Here is a 24,915-nt window from a genome sequence, read left to right as displayed (position 1 = left end):
AGGCCATTGGACCCAAGGGAAGGCTTCTGTTGGGGCAGAAGAGCTTCCTGAGCAGGAACCTCCATGTGCAGGGTTAAGCTGTAGAGAGAGAGCAGCATGGGCTGTGCAAGGTGGGCTGAGCTGGGGGAGCCAGTGGCTGGGCTGAGCCAGGGTGGGTGGTGCTAAGTGGCCAGGCCCAACACCCACCCGCCTGCAGGCCTGTGCATCTGCTCACACCGTTGGGAAGTTTGGTGTGTTCTGATCCAGAAGCTTTGCCTAAACCCTTGGCCGGGTGGGGTCTGTTTCTCATGCCCAGCGAGAGACAGTGACTTCCCCATGGTCCCTACACAGTGGAGCCTGCCCCTCTCTGGGCCTCAGTCTCCCAATCTGAAAAAGGGAAGGGTTGAATTAAATAAGCTCCAAGTTTCTTCCTACTCTGACCTGAGTACTGTGCATCCATCCTTGCTGTCCTTGGTTCAGATCCCAGCCCCTGATATAGACATGATGTGTAGCTCTGGGTAAGGTCACATGGCCTTTCTGAGTGTCAGAGTCCTCATTGGTGAAATAAGTATGACACTGCCTTCCTTGGGCAGATTGAATGAGCCATGCATGGGACCAGGCCTACGCAACTTGGGGCTTGACTGCCAGGCAGTAGCCGGGGGTGGGGACAGCTGAGGTTCTGACAGAGGCCCTCACTTGTGTGCCTGGCCAAGGGCTCATTTATAGACATCCATTCCCCGGCTGCCAGGCCAGAGGGGAAGTGGGAGCTAAGGTGCTGAGGTGGCAGTTTGGAGCCCTTTTCAGGAAGGAGCCTCTGCCACTCTTCCCCTTCCCAGCCTGGTCCCCTATCTTCTGGGCATCCTCACAGTGATCCTCATAACAGTCCTAAAGGTGGCAGGTTTGACGTCATGTTCTCCATCTACTGGATGAGAAGATCAAGACCCAGAGAGGAGAAAGGGCTTGCTCAAAATCCTGCAGCAGAGTTAGTGACAGAGCTGGGACCAGAACTGAGGTCTCTAATCTGGAGGCCAGGACTCTTCCCTGACACTCAAACTCAGCTAGTAGTGTAAAATGAAGAGTCTCCTGTTTTGCCTAGTTTGCAAAAACGGCATTTCCTTATGGGGGTTGACTTAAACAGGGCAAGGGCTTAGTATCTGCAAACAGCCTGGGATTTTACAAATATCATCGACTCGGCACACAACCCAGGACTGAGCAACATCATGGGAACCTGGAAGCTGCAGAGCTCTTCACACTGGGCCAGGCTTTGCCAACAGCACAGGACTCTAAATAAGGCATCAAGTTTTGCAAACTGTGGGACTCCACAGATGGTGTTGCATCCACACACTTTGTGGAGTTTTATGAAATGCACAGGGCTCAGCAAACACCATGCTGGCAAGTGACAAGGCCAGGGTGCAAAGCCAGTTGGTCAAACGTGAAACCTGGGCCACAGTGGGACCTCACTGCATGTCTGAAGGCCTGTCTGCCTAACACCCAGAGGCCCCGGGTACCTGACAACTTGCTCCAGTTCCACAACTGGGTTCAGGAATATTCCAGGACTGGCTGCGTCAGCCTGAGGAGGCTGTGGTGATAAAAGAAGACTGCCCAGGCCCGAGGTAACGGTAGGTCCCACGCCCAGAGGGGTGTTGTGCATTGTTTCAAAGATCGATGAGATGAACTTAATCACCAAGCTGGTCCCAGCAAGTACCTAGGCCAATTCAAGCAGCATGTCTTCAGCCACTGGGGCTGAGATGGGGAAAACTGAGCTTCCAGAAAGTTTATAGAGACCTCCCCTCTCTCAACCACACATCTGCAGTTGGGAGTCTGGAAGGCTACATCTCTGCAAGGACTCAGTGCTGACTTGGGTCTGAAAGGTTTAGATAGACCCAATTTGGTTTCCTCAAGCAGGATCAGGGTCTGGTCTTTCCATCAATCCAAGCCAGCTATTTGCCTTTCTCAGTACAGTGGTCACACATTCACATTTCTGTTTTTTCAGACTCCATCATGCAGCAAGTATATATTGAGTGCCTGCTATGTGCCAGGCTAATCTGAGATTATTTCAAATATTTCCCACTTCCTACTACCACCCTCATACAACCATTAGGAGCCAAATGATATAGATATGTATTTCTCTATCATTGCTCCCCAAAAGTTAGGCTCCAAACTCACATCTCCATTTCATGCAAAGACCCTATTCCTGGAACTGAATTAGGTTCACTTCTGTATCTGGATTTGGGGAAACCCAGAGGTCTTCCTCAGAAAGTACAGCCTGGGTGAAGAAAACAGCCTGGTTCTAGCACCAGAGGTTCAAGGCATGGCCCCACTGCCCATTAGCTGGATGACTTCTGGGCAGTTACTGACACCCAATGCCTCATTTGTAAAATGAGGGAAAATACCTGGCCTACGAGATCAGTGGGGGGCCCAGTGGGACCCTATGTGTGAAAGTGCTGAGCAAGATGGACTAGGCCAAGCAGGTGGGTGTGTTTTCTCTCCTGACCCGGTTCTGAGCCCTGTCTCTGCCACTCCCTTCTCTGAGCTCCAGGCCTTCAGGCTTGGCTTCTTTCTTTCCCTCTTACTGAACTTTGACAGAAGCCCTGCAAATGAGGAATACTCTCCCTTCTTTATAGGTGAGGGAACTGACACTCAAAGAGGTGTAGAAATCTGCCTATGGCTACTTGACCAGGGAATGACAGCAGTGAGAGAGCACCACGTCTGTCTGGCCCCAGTGCCTCAATCCTCAGTCTTCAGTCCAGAAAACTCTGGGAATTTCTTATCTGCGCTTCTGCTCCCCACAATCCCTCCACTGAAAGGGCCAGACCTATGGAGCTGCCGCCATGACTTCTCCCAGGCAGGCTGGCCATTGTGATTCCCGGTGGACAGAGTTCCCCCTTGCTCTAGATCCCTGGAGCTCAGAGAGGAGATGGGGGTTCAGTGAGAGGGGATGAGAGCTTGAGGGGGACAGGATTTAGTGAAGGAGGACAATGGGGTAACAGGGGCTCTCTTTGGGGCTCATGGAGGGTGACAAAAGTTTTGTGAGAGGGACGAGTTTGGTGGGGGAAGAGCCTCAGGCAGAAGGGAAGTGCAGAGAGGAGACTGGAGAATCAGGCCTGAATGACCCCAGGGCTTGGGAACCCATGACATTCCCTCTGCCCCCTGCCTCTCCACTGCCAACAGAGTAGGAGAAAATATTCAAGGGAAATGCCAATGCCGAGGTAAGCAGCCTGGAAGGAACAAGCTGAGGGAAGGCAAAACAGCAGCCTCCTCCCATCAGGGGGGCTGGATCTAAGCAAACCCAGCCTCCTACACAGCTCTGGCTCTGGGCTGCCCCAGCCAGGGAGCAGAGGATTTCAGAGAGAGAGACAGACGGTCAGAAGGAGCAAGTGACCGAGGGAGACAGGCACCTGGAGAGTGGGGTCAAGTTTAGCAGGACTTCCTGATCCATACCTGTTAGAGGTGGCTCCTGCCAGGAATCCCTTCTCCAGCTGTGGCTCGAGAGCCCCTAAGTTCTCACTCCCTCTCTCCTGCTAAGTTCCAGTCTTGAAATTGAAATAGGGGCTGGAACTCAGTGCATCTCAGCAATCATGGGACCCAGGATAGGTAAGTCTGGATGAAGTAAGGAAGGGGCATTGGGGGGAGCCCAGGGGCCATATTGCCAGTGCACAGGGTGAGGCTGCAGAGGCAAAATGGGTGTGCCGTGATGGGGTGGGGAGGAGACTTGCAGTTTCCTACAGGAGCCAGGCATACAGCTGGACCTAGTGAGGGTGTGTTGAATGAATGAGTGAATGACCAGAGGGACAGGAAGGAATGCTGCTTAGTCAGGAGGAGGCAGGGAACCCCACCTAACCTGCTTAGGAGGCAGAGAGACCAAGAGGGTAATGGAAAGTCAGGCCTGAGCTCCCCCCAACTCCCCTCTCTAAAGTGGGCAAAGATAGAGACAGACAAAGCAAAGAAGAAAAGACAAAATGAGCCCAGAGAAATGCAGAGTCAGACAAAAGCTGAGACAGAAGGGTGGAGACAGGCAGAAGATTAAGATCAACAGGTGCCCACAGGAGCAGGCGGAGAAAGGGAAGGAAGCCCAGAGGGAGGGCTGCAGGAGAGATCCAGAGAAACAGAGAAGCAGAGACAGTGAGAGAGCAAGAGAGAGCAAGACCAGAGAGAAACAGGTACAGGAGAGAGACAGGCGGACAGGCCTGTTAGGCAGAAGCAGGAAGACTGGCACAGAAGGGAAGGGAATTCAGAGTCTTGTAAAGACCCTGTGCAGGTGTTGGTGGTGGGGGAGGGAAGAGGCCGGAGGGGAAGTGCCCTGAAGCCTTGAGAAGCAAGGCCTGGAGCCTGACAGGAAGCTTCATGTGGAGAGGGTGTGGTTGTGGGGATGGAGCATTTCTTGGGTAGGCAGAGGGAGGTGGAAAAACACAGGTCTTCAGACAGAGTGGCCCTCGGGCTGGACGCCCTGCAGCGGTCACCTTTGGCCTCCCTCCAGCTGTCTGTCCTCCCCTGGCTGTTTTGGCCCCACACAGGCGAGGCTGAACTTGCTCCCTGGAGCACCGCGGTGAGGGCTTCCCAGTAGCAGAGGCAGCTGTGTTGCTGTCTTGGCTTGGAAACCGTGGCATGGCAGGAAGGGTGGAGGTGAATGCTTCCTCTGGGGGCCTCACAGGAGAGATGACAATGAGATGAGATTTGGGTAGGTTGGCCTGGCGATGGGCCACTTAAAATCCAAATTTCCTATCAGCCCTGGCTAGCTACAGGATGGGAGGGTTGGTGATCCTACAGGTATGGGAGAAACCTAGAGACTCTGGCTGTACCGCACCTGCCTCCAGAACACCCCAGCCACTTCGTGCCCCGACTGTTATTCTGGCCCCTTCAGGTCTCAGAATATTCTCTAGCTGACCCCAGCTTCTGTCCACTGGGCCCCCAGAAGCCACTTCTGGCCTTGCTTCCTGAGCCCCAGTCTGAGCCACGGCCAGGCTTCCCCCGTGCTCCCTTTCTGGTCCGAGGGCACTGGGAGGGATGTAGGGATGCAGCTGGGGCAGGATACAGAGCCTCTAGGGAGAGGGGCTGGCTGTCACGGCCAGAGGCAGACACCAGGGAGGGGAGTCAGGGTCAGATGTGGTTCTTAGCCCAGCCCCACAACCAACCCACCACGTGCCCTTAGGCAGCAGGCAGAGCTTCCCTGTCTGTGGGGGAGGAAAACGACGTACCAAGGCCAGTCCACAGAAGCCAGTCCCATTCTGTGGTTCAGCGGCTTTCCCACCTCTGCACCTTTGTTCAGCTTTACCTCTTCCACCAGAAAGGCACCTGCCCACATCCCCTTCTGTGAAATATGTCCTGTTTTCCAGCTCCTCCGGGGGGTGGGGGGGGCAGGCTTCCCAACTGACTCTCCCAGCGGGTAGTAACTTCCCTCTGATATGCTGTTTGACCCCCTCTTTGCTGTTCATCCCTCCTTCTCCCTAGTGTTGTTTCTGTTGCTCTCCCCAGCCCTGCTGGATTCAAATGTGAGCTGATCCTGACAGACAGTGGGACAAGGTTTAGCAGCCCTAGATTCAAATTTTAGCTCTCCATCACTGGCTTTATGAGAAGGCAGTGACAAGTTCTCATCCTTTTTACTAGGTGAGGAAACAAATGCTCAGAGAGGGCAAGCGACTCACCAGGGTCACCCAGCAAGCAAGCAGCCACGGGGGGGCCAGAACCCAGGTCTGCCCGATGCCAAAGCTCTTTCCTCTCCAAGCCATTGCTGGGGGGCTTCCTCCTGCCTGCCAGGCCCCCCACTAGCGAGTCTTCACCTACCTTGGGCACTTCTCTGCCGGCCGCAGATAAAGCAAGCTGGCCCTGGAGTGCTAGCAACTGGGGAGTGCACAGGGTTAGGGGGAGTTATTTCCTTGCAGGCTGGGCCTCACCTGCTGGGGCAGATCTTGGGCAGCTGTGAACCAGATGACGAGCTTGCCTAGATCCCACAACCAGGTGCCAGGCATTCAATGCCCAGTCTGCTTCTCTCCCTTTCTGGGACTTACTTTCTCCACCTGTGCAGTATATGCAGGTGGTCACTTGGTCCCTTCCTGAGCTGAGAAGCTGAGACTTCCATCTCTGGAGGGAGTAATGGAACAGAGGCCTCTCTGCAGGGAAAGGGTGGGGTCTCCCCATCAGTGTTGGGGTGTATTGGCTATCTCCAGGGTGCCAGCCTGGGTCTTAGCCCTTGGGGGTGAGAAGTAGGCTTGGTCCCTGCCAGCCGCTCATGGACTGCATGCAGCCCAGAGCCTTAAGAATTAATGCATGAAATGGTGAACAATGCCCACCTCCCTGCCCTGGGAGCTCCCTGTGGGTGGGGCCTGATTTCATCCATTCCTGAGACCCCAGATCTCAGCACATGCTGGGCAGAGACGGGTGCTGGGAAAGGCTCAGTATATAAGCTGTCCTGCCTCCTCTCCATGCACCCCCATGACACTCCTCCCTTCCCTCCAGCCTATTCTGAAAGCCTACTCTAATCAATGACTGGAAGCCTATGATATGGAGCGAGGTTGGGTACAGCTGACCGTTAGGGAGCAAATGTAAGCACAGGAGGAGCTGGGACTAGTGGCTGGGGAGACTGTGTGGCCTGGGCCACAGGCTGCCTGTCTCTGAGCCTCAGGCTTTGTGTTTTTGGCCTAAGGAGACTGGCCCGGATACCCTTTGGGCTCAGGGCTCCCCTCCCCCAGGCCCTCCTCACTATTTTTAGGGTCATCTTGGGTCTTGATGGGGTAGTCAGGCCCAGAACCGGGAACAGAAAGTCCCCACACAGGGTCCCTGCCCCAGCTTGGAAATCACCAGGCAGTGCTTGGCCCTCCCCCCACCCTGCGCAGCTCTCCCTCAAGGAGCAACAGCTGGGAGGCCTGCCCTAGCTGGACCTCAGGCACGCCACTGCCCTCCCCACAGACCACCCCAAGGTCCTGCTGGGAGGAATTTCCCAAAGACAGCAGCCAAGCGCAGGGCCCCAGGGACTCCTCTTTGTGTCTTTGCCTCTTCCTGCTCCAGAAACCTCACCAGGCCACAGCGGGAACTGGAGCACTCAGGGCCGTCCTTCCCCCACCCCAGAAGCCCCCCAGGTCCCCAAGCTCCGCCTTCTCTTCTCCTTCATTCAGTCAGCTCAGTTCAGCAGTCCTGTCTTTAAGCTGGGCCAGGCCTTGAGAGAGGAGAAGTGGCTTAGCAGGGAGGAGGGGTACTCCAGGCTGAGGGCAGCGTGTGCAACGCCCAGAGGTGAAAGACAACAGGATGAATTGGGGAACCACGGCAGGCATCTACTGGGGCCAGAGAATAATGCCCACTAGGGGTGGGTAGATGAGGCAGGAGCGGTTCCAGAGGCCCTGCAGGTGAGGCTGAAGCAACTGTACTCACTGGCGCGAGGGGGTGGGGCGGGAGCAGGGGCTGGCCTGCTGGGGACTACAGGGGACCAGCGGTGCTCCCACCAAATATACCGTGAGCCGCGCACTCTGCTCTCTCTCCCAGAGAAGGAAACTGAGGCTTAGAGAGGCCAAGTAAGCTGCCAAGATCACACAGCTACAATGTGGCAAAACAAATATTTGAATCCAAGGTCTTCTGACCCAGAGAGTTTCAGCAAGGACCTGACATAGTCCATCAGGACACAGGACAGGACAGCCTCTGCCCAGGGGAGTTCAGGGCCTCATGAGGCAGATAATGCAGGAGAGTGACCAGCCTTTTCCCAGGGAAAGGACTGAGAGAACTGGCTCGAGAGGGCCGTTTTATGGAGGGAAAGACAGCTGGCATGGGCTGGGCAAGGTGACCAGCAGGCTGGGGGAAGCCAGGACACTCTAGCAGGTAGGGAGGGCACGAGGCCGGGGTTGGCCATTATGAAGCGGCCTTCCTCCCACCCCAACACCTCTGAAGAGAGGTGCCATTGTTATGAGGGATGGATTGCCCAATATCTGCTTCTGGGAATAGTTCCCTTCCAAGCTCTGGCTGTGCGTGTGTTAGTGCTGGAGGCAGGAAGTTTTCCAGAAACATCTTGGGTCCTTCGTGACTCTGGCCCCCTCCCCCAACCTTGGCACCTCAACGCAGTTGCAGGGTATGTTCCTCTTTTTCACGCTGTTCTCTTGAGTTGGGGCGCATGCTGGGGGCTTCTCACTCTTGCCGGGCCACTTGCCCACTTGTGGCTTCTATTAACTCTCTCCACTCGTGCCTCCCAGTCTAAGAGCCAGAAGCCTGGTTCCAGCCCCTGTATTCTGATGGGCTCCCCACAGCCTCCTAGGCATCACCCCGTTGGCACCCCCTGCTGCCGCTAACTCACCACATCCAAGGCTGGACCCCCACCGCCCTACAGTTCCACCCCTCAATGGCGGGACATCCGATGGAGAGCTGCACCTCTCCCCATCCCCCTGCACTCCCACAGCTGATTTTCCACCAAGTCTTGACCATCCCACCTCCCCACTCATTACATTGCCCCATTACTCTCCATCCCCACTCCCCTTTTCTCTGATGTTTCTTCTTTCAGGAAGCCTTCCAGAACCTTCCAGTCTAGGCAGGGGCCTCTCTGCTGTGTTTCTATAGTCCTGAAACATTGTTTCCTAGTAAGCATGTGTCATTGTGATTCTGTGTTAGATATCTGCTCCCCGCTGCCTTCCACATACATTCTCTGGGAGCTCCCTGAGGGCAGGGACTGGGCTTGCTGGTCTCTGGGTCCCCAGCAGCTTGCCTCAGGCAGCTGTCAGTGTGTGTGACATGAATCTTCATTCTCATTCCTAGAACCAGCAAAGACCAGCTCTGTCCCACCTGGTCAAATCGTGGTCCTCTCTGGCCCTGTTTCCTCACCCCTCAGAGGGCTGACCCAGCCCTGGCCTCCTGTCCAGTGAATTCTCCAGGCCGGGTGTTGTTGGGCTTGCAGACAGGGAACCCCCCAGGCGGGTGAAGAGGGTCATGAAGTGGGCACCCTCAAAGAGACTCCAGCAGCGCGGGCCCAGCATCTTAGACAGCGAGTGTCACCATATGGGGACATAGGCCCAGCGTGGCCAGATCTGCTCATCTTTCAAGGAAAAGCAAAAATCTGGAGTTTTATGTGAAGTTTCTTGATACCTAAGTGTTGGCAACTAACTTAAAAACACTCAGCAAGACAGCATTACACAAGCCCCAAAAATGTCTTAGAGTCAGATGTGCCCCAGGCAGGACTGCCATGCACTGCACAGCTCCAGAGGATGGCGGGAGAAGAGAGGCCTTTCCTTACTAGAAATCATTAGAAAAAGGGAAATTATTAGAAAAAGGCAAGAAGGCCTTGGAATGCAGCTGGCGAGAATAGGGTGGGGAGGAAGAACAAGAGGGAGGCATCCAGAAGGTTCTGTGCCACCTCAGGAAGAGGTGAGAGAGTAATGCTGGGGCTGAATCTCCCCCATGAAGGAAAGTAAGTTATTCTGAGGCCTGGTGGCCAGACCTGAAAATGTACTCACAGCTGAGTTTGGGGAAAAGGCTGAGTAAACTGACACTTGAGAGGGATCTTGGGGTTGACAAAGGACATCATCCCATGTGACCTTCATGCAAGCGTGAGAGGCAAGGCTTATTACTCCTATTTTACTGTTATTTTATTACTATTTATCTGACCATAGGCTCAGAGAGGTCTAATTGCTGGCCCAAGCCACACTGCGTCTAAGGGGTCCTAGATCTTGCTCTCTCTGCTGTGGAACAGGCTGGGATGTGCTGGAGAGACAGTCATTGCCCCTCCCTCCTTGGTCTAAGACCTCCTCCTCCATCCTCAGGATATGAGAACTCTCCCAGGCTCTCTCAGTATTTCTCAGCATCTCCCTCCAGAAGTTAAATCTGGGCCTTGGTGTTGAGTCCTGAACTCCAGCATATGCGGGTCTTCTAGATTGGGGGCCACATGTCCTTCTGGCCACATTAACTTCCCAGCCTTGCCCTGACAGCACTCTCTCTAAGGCCATATCAAAAGAGAGTGTTGACTGACCAAAGAACTGTACAGCTAAAGAATCAGCTGGTAGAATGGCCGACTGTCCCCATACAAACACCTGGAAGGGGAGCCAGGCTGGAATAGGAAATGGCTATGTGGGGATTTTTTTTTTTTTCATTTGTTCTAAGGCCATTACTGGAGACACTATTTTGTGGTTGCTGTTGTGTGCCCAGGAGTCAGACAGATTGGGTTCCAGTACAGGCTTTTCCATTTTCCAACCCAAGGACCCCAGATAAGTCACTTCTCCCACTCTGTGCTCGGTCTCCTCACCTGTATCATGGACTCACAGCAGCTACCTCAAAGGGCCGCGGGGGGATGGGTGAGCCTATGCAGCCCAGCAGAGTGCCGCTCAGTCTACGGTAGCCCCCTAGGACAAACTCCTCCATCAGGGCCACTTCCTGGAGGCGTGAGGATGAGTCAGAGAGCTGTGTCTCTAAGCCCCCTCCTCGCCAGCCCCCTGGCGTTTGGAATCCCCCCGATTCTCAGCAGACTGCCAGCAGGTGGCAAAGTCCTGCAGGACGTTACAAAGCATAGCGTCAGGTGGGGTGCTTCTGGCAGGACAGGCAGCTGACAACTAAGACTGGCTGCCTGATGGGCAGACAACAACATTCAGTGTACACCGATGTATCGTGTCCATGCTGCTCCCCACATATTACTGATGCAACCTGCTGATGAGACAGATTCCATTGTTTACTGAGATGAAGTACAACACCACCTCTCAAAGCTTTGGCAGTGTCTCCAAGTGGGGAGGAAAGGTCAATATTTACTGAGAATTGGGAATTTGTTTTAAGGCCAGTCCTTCAGTGCAGGGCAAGAGGTGGGCTGCGGAGGTTTGACCAGGATTGGGTAAGAATCAGGATACGACAGTGCAGGATTTGTTGGTAGAAAGAGCAAGGTGAGGATTTTGTGGGGAGAGATTCCAACACTCTGAGGCACATGCTCTGTTGATGGTTTCCCTTGAAGAGTTGATCGGCTTTTTAGGAAGTTCCTGTAGTGAATAATCAAGCCATTTGCTTGGGCTCCTCAGTGTAGGAAGAGTAAGAATAAAAAATGCTAAAGAAGACAGTGGAATTGCAGAGAAGTTAAGTTAATGTAGACAGTAAGCTATGGCTTCAGGCCCTTAGTGTCCAGGCTGAATGTCAGGTGGAGGGGTCTGGTTCTCGGTGGGCGCTCTCTGCACTGGCAAGTAGGGGTCACCATCCCTCGGTGTGGATGGGGGAGCAAAAGGGCTGCTGGTGTACGGCCACACGATGGGATCCCAGCTGGGAGGATTCAAGCCTGGGCCATTGCCTCCTGAGCTAGTAAGTGTGCATGGAGCACAGGGGTCTGGGTCTGCAGGCCTTGTGGTGGGTTAGGGTTGGGATTAGAGGGAGAGACATAATCCAGAGTTGGAAACGGTGCTGTCAAAGGGAGGTGTTAACGTGGAGGAACCACATGTGCTGGAAGGGAACGGGTTTAGTTGGGCCTTGTGTCCTCTGGGGCACCTGAAGGTTATCAGGAGAGGGGAGGACAGTGGTCCTCACAGGGGCCTACTGTGTGCCAGGCCTGGGCCAGGGACCCTAGGTGCCTTACCTCCATGAGCTCAGTGCTGTGACCTCATGTTACAAATGAGGAAACAGGCTCAGGAGGAGAAGGGGTGTGTCCTGGCTCACACAGCAGCTGTGGCAGGGCTGGGGTTCAGAGCCAGGTCTGGGGACTTTTAAACCTACAGTCAGCCCCATGTTTGCCTGGGACTTGCTGTTTGCAGCTGGCGGGTGGGGGTGGCTGGACGAGGCAGGCCCCCAAGCCTTTCCAGCAAAGAACAGGCAGAGAAAGGCCACCTCCCGGTCAGGCTGCTCTCTGGATTCGTGGCCCTCATCACCCTGGATTCGGCTGCTGTGAAGAAGGCCGTCCTCTGCCCACGGAGGAGGAAGCTGGGGGCAGGCCCTCTGCCTTGCAGACCTCCAGAGGGTCTGAACGGAAGGGGTCTGGCCGACAGACTTTCAGGGGGACTGTCAGACCAATGGATTGAACAGCTGCAGGGCAGGTGGTCAACTGACAGCCCAAACAGACAAGTCTCCTGAAAGACAGCTGGACCAATGATGTGCCAGCTGATGGACAGAGGTGTGCCTGTGCCCCTTGCCTGCCAGCTCTGAGGCTGTGGGCTCTACCCTCGGGGCCCTAAAACCCAACTTCCCAGCTAGGAGACACGGAGCTGGGTTTATTTCCTGGGGCCTGGCTCCCTGTTTCTCCCTTCATTCCCACCCTGGCCCAACCAAGGTTCACCCCACAGCTAGCCCCCTGAAAAAGTCTTCATAGGACAGAAAGGGACCCAGAGACATCACATGAGGAGGACACACACCCTGGACTCAGGACCCTCCTTCTCAGAGGAATTCTGTCCTCATTCTCAAAGTCAGACTGTTTGCTGCCAGCCCCGGCAAGGCCTCAGTGCACAGGAAGGGCCTGGAGGGACTGGCCAGACAGCCCTGTTCAGGGACCAACAGGCCACCCAGTGCACTGACCGATGGCTGTTCTTAGAGCTCGGGGAGCCGGGGCCAGGCTCTCCTCACCAGTCCAGAGGCTCAGGCTGAGGACTGGGCCGTGAGAAGGTGGAGGGATCTGAATGCTCCCCTGACCTTCTGTCTCCCTCCCTCACCCAGACCCTCAGCTTCTTTCAGAGCTGGGGCTCCAGCTGGGACTTCTGCCTCCCCAGTCTCAGCTCCCGCCTCATCTGCTGGTTGGCCTGGCCCCTTGGTGGGCAGGCACTGCTGCCTTCCTGGTGGCCTGGCTGTGTTTGGTTGGGCAGGAACAGAGTGACCATCTCTGTTGGTGAGGGGAACTGGGGCTGGGAGATGGTCCCACCCATCTCCTCGGGGGGAGTCTGCTTGGAACCCCCTCACCTCCTCTCCTCCTTCAAAGTCACCACCCCCACTCTCCTTCTCCAGGCCGACCCTTCGTCCCCTCCCTTTCAGGTCTCACTTTGTTTCAACATCTCCTTGTTGCCTGTGAGTCTTTATGCCCCTAAAATGATTCCTCCCCAGCCACACACACTTCCATCTTCTCAAATTTCTCAGGCTATTTGAATAAACATTTCTCCAAAGAAGAGATACAAATGGCCAATAAGCATATGAAAAGATGTTCAAGATCATTAGTCCTCAGGGAAATGCCAGTCAAAACCACATAAGCTATCACTTCATACCCACTCACATGGTTATCATCAAAGAAACACACAATAATAAGTATTAGCAAGAATGTGGAGAGATGGGGACCATCATACATTGCTGGTGGGAGTATAAAATGGCATAGCTACTTTAGAGACAGTTTGGCAGTTCCTTAAAAAGTTAAACGGAGAGCTACTATGTGACCCAGGAATTCCACTCCTGGCTATATCCCCAAGAGAAATGAGAACATCTGTCTACACAAAAATTTGTATGTGAATGTTCTTAATACCTGAAACAAATGTCAATCAACAGATAAATGGATAAACAAAATGTAATTATATGCCCATACAATGAAATATTATCCAGCCATAAAAAGGAATGAAGTACTGATGCATGGATGAATCTGCAAAACATTATGTTAAGTGATGGAAGCCAGATTAAAAAGTCACATATTATGTTATTTCATTTATGTGATTTTATATGAAATATCCAGAACAGGCAAGCCAAGAGAGCCAGAAAATAAATTAGTGTTTGCCAGGAGCTGGGGGCAGGGAAGAATGGGGAGTAAGTACTAATGGGTACAGGTTTTCTTATTGGGGTGATGGAAACATTCTGGAATTCAATAGTGGTGATATGGTATAACTTTTTGACTGTGCTAAAACCCACTGAATTATATACTTTAAAAGGACGGATTATAAGGTATGTGAATTGTATCTCTATTAAAAAACAGTTCCTCAGGTTCCCAGGTGCCTTGTGCAAGGAACACGAACCCTCTGCCTGGGGCAGGTCCAGGCCGGTGTAGGCCCGCCCTGAGTTGGCCCAGGTCTGGAGGTGGAGTGGGCATCCCCAGCCCCCAGCCCTGGGTCAGAGGTGTCCTCAGGTCAGTTTTCAGGTTCCAAGAAGAGCTTGTTGAATGAGGGGAAACTCCTGCCAGGTTAAGAGGCATATGAAACAATGAAGGAGGCTTCCGCAGGAAGCAGGTCCCAGGAGGATGGCTTTCCACGTAAGTGGAGGGGTGGAGTCTCCCAAGGCCACCGGGCTCCTTGCTGAGATAAAACTTCAGGGGACCCCAGGAGATGCTTCTGAAAGGGCTTAGCTTTCCTGTCACTGCTGTGAGTGGGTCACCAACATGGCCACCACGGGAAAAAACCAGATATGCAGAGCGGTGCCAAAGACGCAGGTTCTAACCACAGCTCTGCCTCCTGAGCCACCACCACACGTGGGGTCCTCAGTTTGTCTAGGATGGAGTGGGGGGTTCAATGAATGACCTCTGAGGCCTTTCTCTCCACCTACCAGCAACATGGTTTGGTGTATGATTTGGGGATTGGGCTGGTTTGCTCTGCAATTACATAAAGGGTGGTGCCGGTGGGGGGCTTTGGGGAGGGCGGGGGTATATCTGTTCTGAACTACCCTGAGGAAAAGCCTTTATGCTCTGACTATGCACCAAGTATCGACCCTCCACTGGCCTCAGACCACTCATCCTAGAATGAACCAGACAGACCCACGCCTAGACCCATTCTCAGCCTCCAGGCCACTGGATGCCTCGCAGCTACAGACCCAAGGGGGGCTAAGCCTGTGTGTCCCTACTGCTGGGGCCACTGCCTAAGGCTGTGTGGTGGGGTCAGCAGCTGAGCCATGGAAGGAGGGGTTATGGGAAGAATGGAATGAAGGTGTGAAGCAGCTGTCCCAGGCAGGACCCAGCAGCAAGGGCACATGGAACACACACCCTTAGGAAGGGCTTTTCCAGCACCTGCGGCTCCGGAAGGTGAAGGTGCTTCAACTCTCAGATTCTCACCAACCCTGAGTCACCTGGGGCTACCTGGGTCAGTGCCTTTCTCTGGGATGCCAACTCCACTCTCACCCTGGCTGGCTGTCCCACAGGGCCCGTGAATGAGGAGCCCCAGATGCCAGAGAAGGACCCCAAAGCCATAATGGGCACAGAAGACACACCCAGAGGCAAAACCTGTCCGAATGCTCAGGATTCACAGCCAAGCGTGTTCCACAGCATTAAGGTACCTCTCGGGGCCCAGCAGAGAAGGCTCTGCCACTTACTGGAGCGTAATGCCAAGCAAGTTGCTGCCTTTCTCTGAGCCTGTTTTCTCTTCTGTAGAATGGGTGGCTGTGAGGATCAGAGGGACAGTTTATGAAGGCATTTAGCTTGGCTTCAGGCACCTGTTCTCTCCTTCCAGAGAGGAAAGAGGGGCTGCTCTGTGCACAGTGCGAGAGCAGCCTCCTTGCCTGTCATTTCCCTCAAGGGAAAGACAAGGACCCCAAGGATCCTGAATCTGTATGAATCCTGGGAGCTCTGGCTCCACCATGGGCAGCCCCAAACCAAGCCACGCATCCACCAGATGCCAGGCCTGTGCCAAGTGCCACCCCACATGACCTTATTTAGTTCTCATAGTCACCAGGAGGCAGGGGTGCCATCCTCATCACACACATCAGGAAACTAAGACTCAGAAGAGCACAATAAATGTTATTAAGCTCTGGCATAAACACCCTATATTTTAATTCTTTGAAGCAAGGTTTTCTTCTCTTAAAAATCCTGTCAGTTCAGCAGGAGGCAGGCCCTGATGTTTGTGGGGCGGGTGGGGGGGCAGCAGCGGATTTGGTGAGGCAGGTGGTCTCCTGGGGGAGCTCTAGGGGAGGGTGGTGCCGAGAAGGATCTGGGATCCTTCTGGAGGAAGTGCATGCTGGAGGGGGAGGGAGGCCCAGGGCAGCCCCGGGGGAGCTCTGCAGGTCAGAGTAGGCTCCCACCACCCTCAGCCCATGTAGACCCTGCTCTCAGCCATGTGGGTCCCAGGTAGTCCTTAGGGCTCCCAGGGTACTGGGCACAGCTTTTCTCATTTTTAGGCTTGTGTGAGAAGCCATGGCAGCTCCAATAACTCCCTCTCTCTCCTCTTGTTGGTGACGCTCCCTCCCTTACTCTCTCCTGGACGTCTGGCTCCTCCGACTCTGTTCCCCCATTCTATTCCTTGCTTCTCTCTCTCGACCTCACTCCTCCCTGCCTTCCCCAACTGCCTGTCTCCCCCACCCACTGCCTCCCACCTGTCTCCCTGGCCCTGGCCCACTGCTGTCCCTGTGGCCCCTCCGGCAGTTCTTCGTCCTGTGCCACAGCCTGCTGCAGCTGACGCAGCTCATGATCTCCGGCTACCTCAAGAGCTCCATCTCCACAGTGGAGAAACGCTTCGGCCTCTCCAGCCAGACCTCGGGACTGCTAGCGGCCTTCAATGAGGTACTGGCCCCCCACCTTCCCACCCAACTTCTTATTACCCCCAACATAACCCTTCCCCTCCCAGGGCCTGCAGGCAGCACCTGTCACCACTCTGTCCCCATGATCTCCCTAGACGGCTCCTTCCACAGTGTCCTGGCCCAGAAACTGGCCACCATGTGTTAGGACAAGGCCAAGAAGAGACCTCCCCCTCCCTGTAATGTCAGAGCACTGGGTTCCTGCCCTTGGGGGCTCTCTGATGGGGATGTGCAGTATTTTAGAGCTAGCCACAGTTTCCATGCCCACCACTCTCCCTTTGGTTCCTTTACCATCTCAGGTTCCTGGCTTTTGCCTGTCCAGGAAGGAATCAGAGGAAGTCACTTCAATAGTGATGAGAGAGGTTTAAATTAATCTAGGGCAGAACCTTGGGACCTTGGGCTGTTGGTGGATGGAATGATATCACAGCACAGAGTGTCATCTTCAGAGTTGCCCAGCATTGCTGCCTCTGGGGCAACAGCCAAGCAACGAAGAAGGCAGAAAGGACAGCCGGTTTGGGTGGATTTGGGGGCCAGAGTCAGGCTGTGCTCAGCCCCTCCCCACCAGCTATGCCACCCTCAGAGAAGGCTGTTGTCCAGAGAATACTCTTTCTCTCCCCACCCAACTCCAGCAGAATTCTGTGCATTCTCTCCCCCTTGGGTGATGTGTCACATTTCTCCCAACCCAAGGCCTAACAGTGACCCTAGGTATTCCTCAGACCCCACCTCCAGATCTCAGAGGTGGGAAGGGAACGTCATTACCTGGCTCTGGAACCTTGGGCAAGTTACTCTCCATCTCTGGACCTCTGTGTCCCATCTATAAAATGGAGAAGGACTGTCCTTCCCAGGGTCAGCCCTCCCACCACCCCTCTGCTGAAGCCACCCTACTCAACAAGCAAAGAGCCTGGGGCTCAGGGGGTGCATATCTTGCCCATGGTGACCAGCCAGTAAGCAGTGGACTGGGGTGCCCACCCCAGCTTCTGACAGCAGACCTGTCTCTTTCCTGCAAACTCTTGAGCCCTCTCCAGTGCCCACATCCTAGGATTTTGATTCTAAGTCTTGAAATTCTAAGCCTTAGTCCTCTGGCTTTAGACTCTATTTGTTTCTGTTATTCACGATGTTCTGGGAACTTGAAAACTCTTTCCTTGACTGTCCACTGTCCTGCATGTTCAAACATGGTGTCCAACCCATTTTCCAGAATGAAATGAACTTGAAGCCTTGTCCATTCTGTCTGCATTTCTCTCCTCTAATGGGGCTGTGAGGCCCTTCCTAGGAGGACCCAAAATCTGTATACTTAAGAGGGACTCAGGTGATTCTTATATTATCAACCAGCTAGTCCATTATCCAGATGGGAACACTGAGATGGGTGACAGGGGCAAGGGTGGTGCTGGTCTCTGGTCCTGATCTCTGCTCCACTTTAATGGGTTCGCTTATCCCTTTGCAGGTGGGAAACACAGCCCTGATTGTGTTTGTGAGCTATTTTGGCAGCCGGGTACACCGACCCCGACTGATCGGCGGTGGGGCTGTCCTTGTGGCCCTGGCAGGCCTGCTCATGGCTCTCCCACACTTCCTCTCAGAGCCTTACCGCTACGACCACACCAGCCCTGGTAAGAGCCGGAGGGACTGGCCTGGACACAGACATGAAGAGCTGCACTACTGTGCACCAGGGCCCATCTCTAGGTCCTCACTGGTCGGGACAGGCCCAGCTTCCCAGCACACTTGCTAGGCCTCCCCATCCCGCCTTCACCGTCCCCCTCAGGCCCAGCCCAGGGGGGTCCCTCTGGCAGTCCTGGGGGGTAGGAAAGGGTGTAGTCTTGGGACAGAGCTGTGAGACCCTCCGGGCCTCTTCCAGTGAGGGCCTGCTATGTGTCACTGTGTTTTGGAGTTGGGTTGAATACACAACAGAGCCTACTTAAGGGCCTGATAGGTAGTAGATCCTCAGGAAATGTCTGTGGGATAATAATAACAGTATCATACACTACTTACTATGCACCAGACACTGTTCTAAGCACCTTATATGTATTAATGCATTTAATTCTCACAAGAAGCCAAGACATTGATGAAAGGATGAGTGAGTGAATGAACAAATTAAAAATGAAAGAATTTTAGATAGGAATTGTGAAGTCTCTGTTTAACCCAGTGACATTTTGCTGAGGGCCTACTTGATAGATGGCTGTCTATCCCTTAGAGAATGACCCAAGCAGCCTAAGCATTCAGTTCATTCCTTCCTTTTCCCATCTACCCATTCATCTACCCACTCACCTATCTATCTGTCCATCCATCCACTCACCATCCATCCATCCATTCACCCATCCATCCGTTCATCCACCCATCCACCCACCCACTCACCCATCCTTCCTCCCATCCATCCAACCATTCATCCATCCTTCTATCCAACCATCCATTCACCCTTCCAACCATCCATTCATCCATCCATCTATCCATCCATCCATACATACATCCACCCACCCATCCATCCATCCATCGAACCACCCAGACACCCATCCATCCACCCATCCGTCTATCCATCCATCCATCCATCCATCTGGTGGTCCAACCAGCAAATATGTAGTGCTGCCTATTTGGTGCTGCCTACTGCAGTTCTGCAGACCCTCTCAGGGGCGCTCAGGTCATGTCTCCAGCAAACTCCCAGCTTGGGAGAGGAGACAGAGACAAACGAAAACCCGGCAGTATGTCAGCTGTGTGAGGAGGGAAGCACAGGGACCTAAGGAGCCCATGCCACAGCCTGGAATCATGGAAGGCTTCCCAGGGGAAGAGGGCTGTCAGAGAGCACCCTCCCTTCTTTACCCTCCCATCAGCTCACACCCTGGAGATCCCACTGGGTGTCAGGACCAGGGGTGGAATGATGGGGCAGATATGAGCAGCCCTGAGAAGGGCCCAGGGGAAGGCGGGCTGGAGTGAGCATGGACAGCTCTGGTGCATCTGGCAAATCCAGCACCTTGGGAGACAGCCAGGGGGAGCCAGTAGAGCCCTGGGTAGGATACTCAAGGCTAGGGTCCTTGGAGGAGGTGGCATTTGACTTCTATGTAGGGAGAAAGCAGGCATTTCAGGTGGAGGGAGCCTCATGGCAGTGATGGGAAAGTGGGAAAGTATAGTGTGTGTGTGAAGAATGCAGAGTGGTTACCTAGGCCTGAGTGGAGAGCTGTCAAGAGGCCTGATTGGAATCCCAGAAAAATAATAGTCCTCACATTTCTGTCTAGGATTTTTGCTTTCACAGAGCTTTTTCTGCAGGGTCACACACGTCCTTCATCTTCGCTGCCATACAACACCTTCTTCACAGACTCCCCATAAGCCCCCAAGCACAGCCCTTCTCTTGTCTGAGCCTCAGTCTCCACATCTGTCCACAGAGTAAACTAGACCCAGTGACCTCCAAGCACCCATCCTCTTCCCACGGTCCTGGCTATTTCATCCACTCATTATTCATGCATTAATTAATGAATTTATCATTAAATTAATGCACTAGGCCTCTGCTAGACACTGGGGACACAGAGGTGGAATAAGTAGACAGAGCCCTGTAATAATTGTCCTATCTAGTAGGCACTGTGCACAGATACTCTAAATGTACACCACCCTGTGAGCAAGTGTGACCACAATCCTATTTTACAAGTGAGGAAACTGGCTCTGAGAATGGGGGACTTCCCGGGGCCCACAGTTAGCCGTGCTATGACCTGGAGCCACTGCCCTGAACTATTGAATGATTCTGCTTCTTAATTCTGTATTTCTGTAGAGTTTTCATTCTAGGAGACTCTTTTGAGAAATGAGGAAACTGAGGCTCAGAGGGGTGTGGGCCTCTGACAAAGTCTCACTCTTCAGCCCAGGCAGTCTCGGATGAAGCTTGACCCTGGCTCACAGAGCTTTTCCTCAGAGCCCTGGCTCCCAGCAAGGGCGAGGCAGGCCACAGAAAGAAGGCCACGTTCACATGCACATTTGGGATAATAATAGCGTGAGGGTCTCCTTAAATTTGCTCACCAAATATTGGTGAGCTGCAGGGAGAAAATGTCTGGTACTAAATTAAGAAATTCCCGTTTACTGCACTCTGCCTCTGTGTCCCAAGCTGACACAGAGCCCTCCCCAAAATGAGGGCCATGGACACTTAAGAGCACTCGACCATCAAGCCCCGGTGTCCGTCCCCACCCCTCCCGCCTTCAGCCCCGGTAAGCCAGAGGGCTGAACTTCTCAAGCCGGGGTTTGCTTATGCTGTGATCTCTCCGTGGAGCGCCACTCCCTGCCCTCTGTTTCTGGAAAATCTTGTTTGTTCTTCTTGACCCAGGGCAAACCCTTACCTCCTTTGACAGCCCCACCCCACCCAAAAGCCATGGTTGCCATGGCGCTTTCACATACCTCTGCTCAGAATGGCAGCATAAGAGGGGTTTAAGAGCACGGGCTCCAAGCCAGGCTCTCTGGGTTCCAGTCCTGGCTCTACCCTTTCTGGCTGCTGCCTGGGCTTCAGTTTCCTCATCTGTGAAACGGGGGTAATCTGTGAAATGCCTATCTGGGTTTGCTGTGAGTGGTCAAATGCTTTACATGCATGGCACCTAGAACAGCTCCTTGTATCGGGTACATCCTATAGAAAACTCTTAGCTATTGTCATAACTCATTTATCATCTCTCAGCAGACATGCCACAGGATTTCAAGGCATCCCTGTGCCTACCCACAACCTCGGCCCTGTCCCTAAACCCAGCTCCCTCCAACGGCAGCTGCTCCAGCTACGAGGAGGCCCGGCATCTGTCCCTGGTGGGAATAATGTTTGCTGCACAGACCCTGCTGGGTGTGGGTTGCGTGCCCATTCAGCCCTTCGGCATCTCCTACATCGATGACTTTGCCCACGACAGCAATTCACCCCTCTACCTTGGTGAGGACCCGTCCCACCCCTTGGGCTCTGGGGGATGGAGAGGTTTAGGGAGGACAAGAGGCCCCCAGGGGACTGCATGAGTCCCTGACCTCTGCCTCATGTGGCCAGTAAAGTTCTGGAGAAGCCCTGGAGAATTTCCTGGGCCTGACCAGGGGAGATGGGCTGCTCTTGCTCTTGGAGACTGGCAGGCACTGACCACTGAGGGAAGCTGGGACTGAGAGGCCTAACCCAGGCTTTGTGTTGCAGGGATCCTGTTTGCCATGACCTTGATGGGGCCAGGCCTGGCCTATGGGCTGGGCAGCTTCATGCTGCGCCTTTATGTGGACATTGACCGAATGCCAGAAGGTGAGCCTCAAGAGCATGCAGTTGTCCCCAGGGGGCAACCAGACATTAGCTAACTGACTAATGGTCTCACAGGAGATACTGAACCTGTGGACACAGGTTCAAATCCCAGCAATCACACTGACCTTGGACATGCTTCCTAACCTCTCTGAGCCTCGGCTTTCTCATTTTTGAGATACTCTGTGTCCTGTCTACCTCCCAAAGCTGCAATCAGAACCCAATGAGATGGCAGAGATAAGCTGTAAAGTGCCGTCAGATAGGGAATTGTGGTGGTGTCACTGCTGGTATTATGGCTTTTCACCTTGTTCCATCCCTGAGCTCTCCCAGCCCCCCAGCCTCGGGCTCAGGTACACGGCGAGACAGGTGGGGGCACATACTCTCTTGGCCCATGGGGAGCTCCCATCTTTAGGGGGAGCAAGACTCAGGTGGAACAGAGGGACACTGCAGGCTGGGGGGAACTTTTGGAGCAGGTCTCACTTACCTTGGGCCTGTCTCAGATGGGAAATGTACTGGGTGACCTCTAAGGATCCTTCTAGCTCTGACCTCAGAATCTGGGAACCTGTGCTGTGGGCGCCATTCAGGGAACAGCAGTCTCTGATCCAGGTGTGGTCACAGTGGGACAAGGACCGGAACTGAAGCTTGGTCTGAAGGCAGCCAGGACAGAGGAGTGTGGGGCCCCTGAGCTCTGGCTCAGGGGTTTGTGGAAGAGGATTTCTTTTAGAGCAAGGCTCTGTGGCACCTAAGCTGCCTGCTTGTCACCCCAAGCCGATCTGAGCCCCCGCCTATGCCTCTGCTTCCTGCTGCTCAGAAGTCCCATTCTTCACCTGGAGATTTTCCCGCAAGTCCTAGAAGCTTCAGGTGACACATGGATGGATAGATGGATGGATGAGCAGATTCTGCTTCTTGTTTTTCAGCTTTTGCCCAAGGTTGCCTCCAGCCAGGACAGGTCAGGGCAGCTCTGAACAAGTCACTAGGGACAGTCCTGAAACACCTCCCTTCCTACTAGAAAGTGGGGCCCGGCAGCCAAGTGTGAGCTCTGTTTGTAAGTCCTCTCTCCCTTGAAGGAAAAGTCCTGGGAGTCGTGGCTTCCCTAGCCTTCCCAGACATACCCCGGCTCAAGGGAAGGGGTGTGCTTTCTAGCTCTGTTGACGTCATCCTGGCAGATGCCACACCTCCACGGGGCCAATGGGATGTTCCTGTGACATGCCACCACCCTGGTCCTTTTTCTCTCTGGGGGATTCCGCAGGGTGGGCGGGCCATGTCCACTAGGCACAGCCTGGCATGGGAGAAGCAGTGAAGTTGGGGCGATGTCTGCATGAGCACTCACCCGCCTGGCCCAGGAGAAGGGGGAAGAACAAGTGGGGGAGGGAGTTAGTGCGAAAGCCAAGTCCACCCCCAGCCGGGCGGATACAACTGCTTAGTGCTGACTATGTACCTGGTCCTGTCCAGGAGGAGCTTGGGATCAGGGACCGGGGAGCCCGCCTCACACCAGGGCTGCTGTCCTTGTGCACCTGCATTGACCTAAAGCATTTGCAGATGCTGTGGAGATTGGAGGAAAATACCTGGCTCAGCCTGGGGGTCAAGAGCTTTGATGGGAGCTGTGGGCACTCCAGCCAGAAAGCACCCCAGCACATCAACTCCTAACAGACCTGGGGAGCGTGTTAAAAGGGCAGATGCCTCTGTCACTTGCCCACCCCACCCTGTGGTAGTTGTCAGTTGGTCTTGGGTAAGGCCAGGTGTGTTTGACAGGCACCCCTGGTGATTTCAATCATCATGCAGGTCTGAGAACCGCAAGAACCGTCCTAACCACCAGTCTAATAGCAATAGTCACAATAGTAACAGAAGAAGGAAGCAGAGGAAGGGCAAACACTCAGAGCACATCAGATGTGCCAGCACAAGTGCTTCACGTGCGCTGGGCTCCATGGCTCTCCCAACAGTCCTGAGGCATAGGTTCTATGACTGCCTGGATGTCACAGAGGAGGAAACTGAGGCACAAAGAGGTTAAATAATTTACCCTTGGTTATTTTAGTAATGAATTTGGACCCAGCAATCCATTTCCAAGGTCCCCAACCTTGCACTGCCTTTATAGTTGAAAAGGCTGAGGCCCAGAAAGGGTCAGGGACTTGCCCAAGGTCACACAGGACAAAAGTGACAGAGCCCCACAACTGGAACCCGGGTTTCCTGACTCCTGGCCCAGCCACTTCATATCTCAGAGGCCAGTCCCAGGGTGGTGGCCAAGAAATGACAATGCCTCCTGGCCCTAATATCACCATGGTCTTCTCTTCCAGGTGGTATCAGTCTGACCTCGAAGGACCCCCGATGGGTGGGTGCCTGGTGGCTGGGCTTCCTCATCTCTGCCGGTGCAGTGGCCCTGGCCGCCACCCCTTACTTCTTCTTCCCCAGGGAGATGCCCAAAGAGAAGCACGAGTTTCACTTCCGGCGAAGGGTCTCGGTAGTTGGAGCCTCACCTGTCAGCAAAGTAAGCCTCCTCCACGTCCCCACCCACTTGCACGTCTTTGTAGCAGTAAACTTCACGCCTCCTGGGCACTGCACTTGACAGCTTACAGAGCCATTCCTGTCCAGGCTCCATTGTATCCCCAACAGCTCTGCTCAGAATATTCCCTGCCCCTTCCACAGCTCAGGAGGTCAGGGGCCAGAGAAGGGAGTGACCCACCCCAGGTGAGCAGGCCAGCGGGGGCAGCACGGGGATGAGAACCCCAGCCTGTCTGAGCCCATGCCTCTCACTCTCACCACTACCCTTACTGCCTCTCTTGTCACTTAAAGTTTTTTGTAAATTCTAAATGTGCCAGGGCAATATGCTGAGCTAGGAGGAGGTGCAGGGTCGGGGAGGGTCTGGAAAGACTTCTCTGAAAAGGAGGGATTTGAGCTGGACTTGGAAAGATAGTAGAAGCAGGGCAAGGAGAGAGCAGGGCAGTCTAGCTGCAGAAATCACCTGGGCAAGGGATTTGGCTGAAGAAATGAATCTCATCTTTTCAGGGACATTAAGGGGATAGTTGTGTACTAAGTATCTCCTCTGGGTCAGGTGTCAGGCCAGACCCTGGAGCTCAGTACCTGGTCTCTGCCCTTAAAACAGGCACAGCCCAGTGAGCACAAAGATGCACTGATAAGTAACAACTGGTAGGCTGCTCCCAGGGGAATCTCTCTGAATCCCCTTGCTTGGCTTGTGAGGCAGGTGGTCTTTCCTCAGGGGAGGACATTGAGGCCCAGCAGGTGCAGAGATATGCCCAAGGTCACCTTGCTGGTAAGAGAGGGCAGAGCCACAAGAGCCATTGAGCAGGAGAGATGATTTTGGGCCCAGGGCCTCCAACTTCTCCAGGGACTCACGAGAACATAAGGCCTAAAAAACAATAAACTGGCTCTAAAATATAAGAGAAAAT

The 24,915-nt window shown here is 54.0% G+C and overlaps 1 protein-coding gene across 4 annotated transcripts in view; it reads left to right on the top strand.

Annotated features, from left to right (window-relative positions):
* The first annotated feature begins 3,292 nt into the window (after positions 1 to 3,292).
* The window catches only part of SLCO2B1 (solute carrier organic anion transporter family member 2B1), a 44,541-nt gene continuing 22,918 nt past the window's right edge, over positions 3,293 to 24,915 (top strand). Inside the window, exons 1-7 of one of the 4 annotated variants that reach the window (XR_008999207.1) lie at positions 3,293 to 3,573; positions 14,938 to 15,068; positions 16,154 to 16,291; positions 17,747 to 17,909; positions 20,936 to 21,175; positions 21,422 to 21,520; positions 23,806 to 23,996. Coding sequence is in view for 3 of the 4 variants with exons in the window: in XM_057507216.1 (XP_057363199.1) it covers positions 3,558 to 3,573; positions 14,938 to 15,068; positions 16,154 to 16,291; positions 17,747 to 17,909; positions 20,936 to 21,175; positions 21,422 to 21,520; positions 23,806 to 23,996 (978 nt within the window). In the remaining variant the exon portion in view is untranslated. Of the gene's footprint in view, positions 3,574 to 4,575; positions 4,603 to 14,937; positions 15,069 to 16,153; positions 16,292 to 17,746; positions 17,910 to 20,935; positions 21,176 to 21,421; positions 21,521 to 23,805; positions 23,997 to 24,915 lie in introns of those variants that run through there. The other 3 variants (XM_057507216.1, XM_036929777.2, XM_057507217.1) reach the window with 3 other exon arrangements.

Source organism: Manis pentadactyla, chromosome 9 (genome assembly GCF_030020395.1).
Source record: "Manis pentadactyla isolate mManPen7 chromosome 9, mManPen7.hap1, whole genome shotgun sequence".
NCBI classification, from domain to species: domain Eukaryota; kingdom Metazoa; phylum Chordata; class Mammalia; order Pholidota; family Manidae; genus Manis; species Manis pentadactyla.
This window is presented reverse-complemented; position numbering and strand designations above follow the sequence as displayed.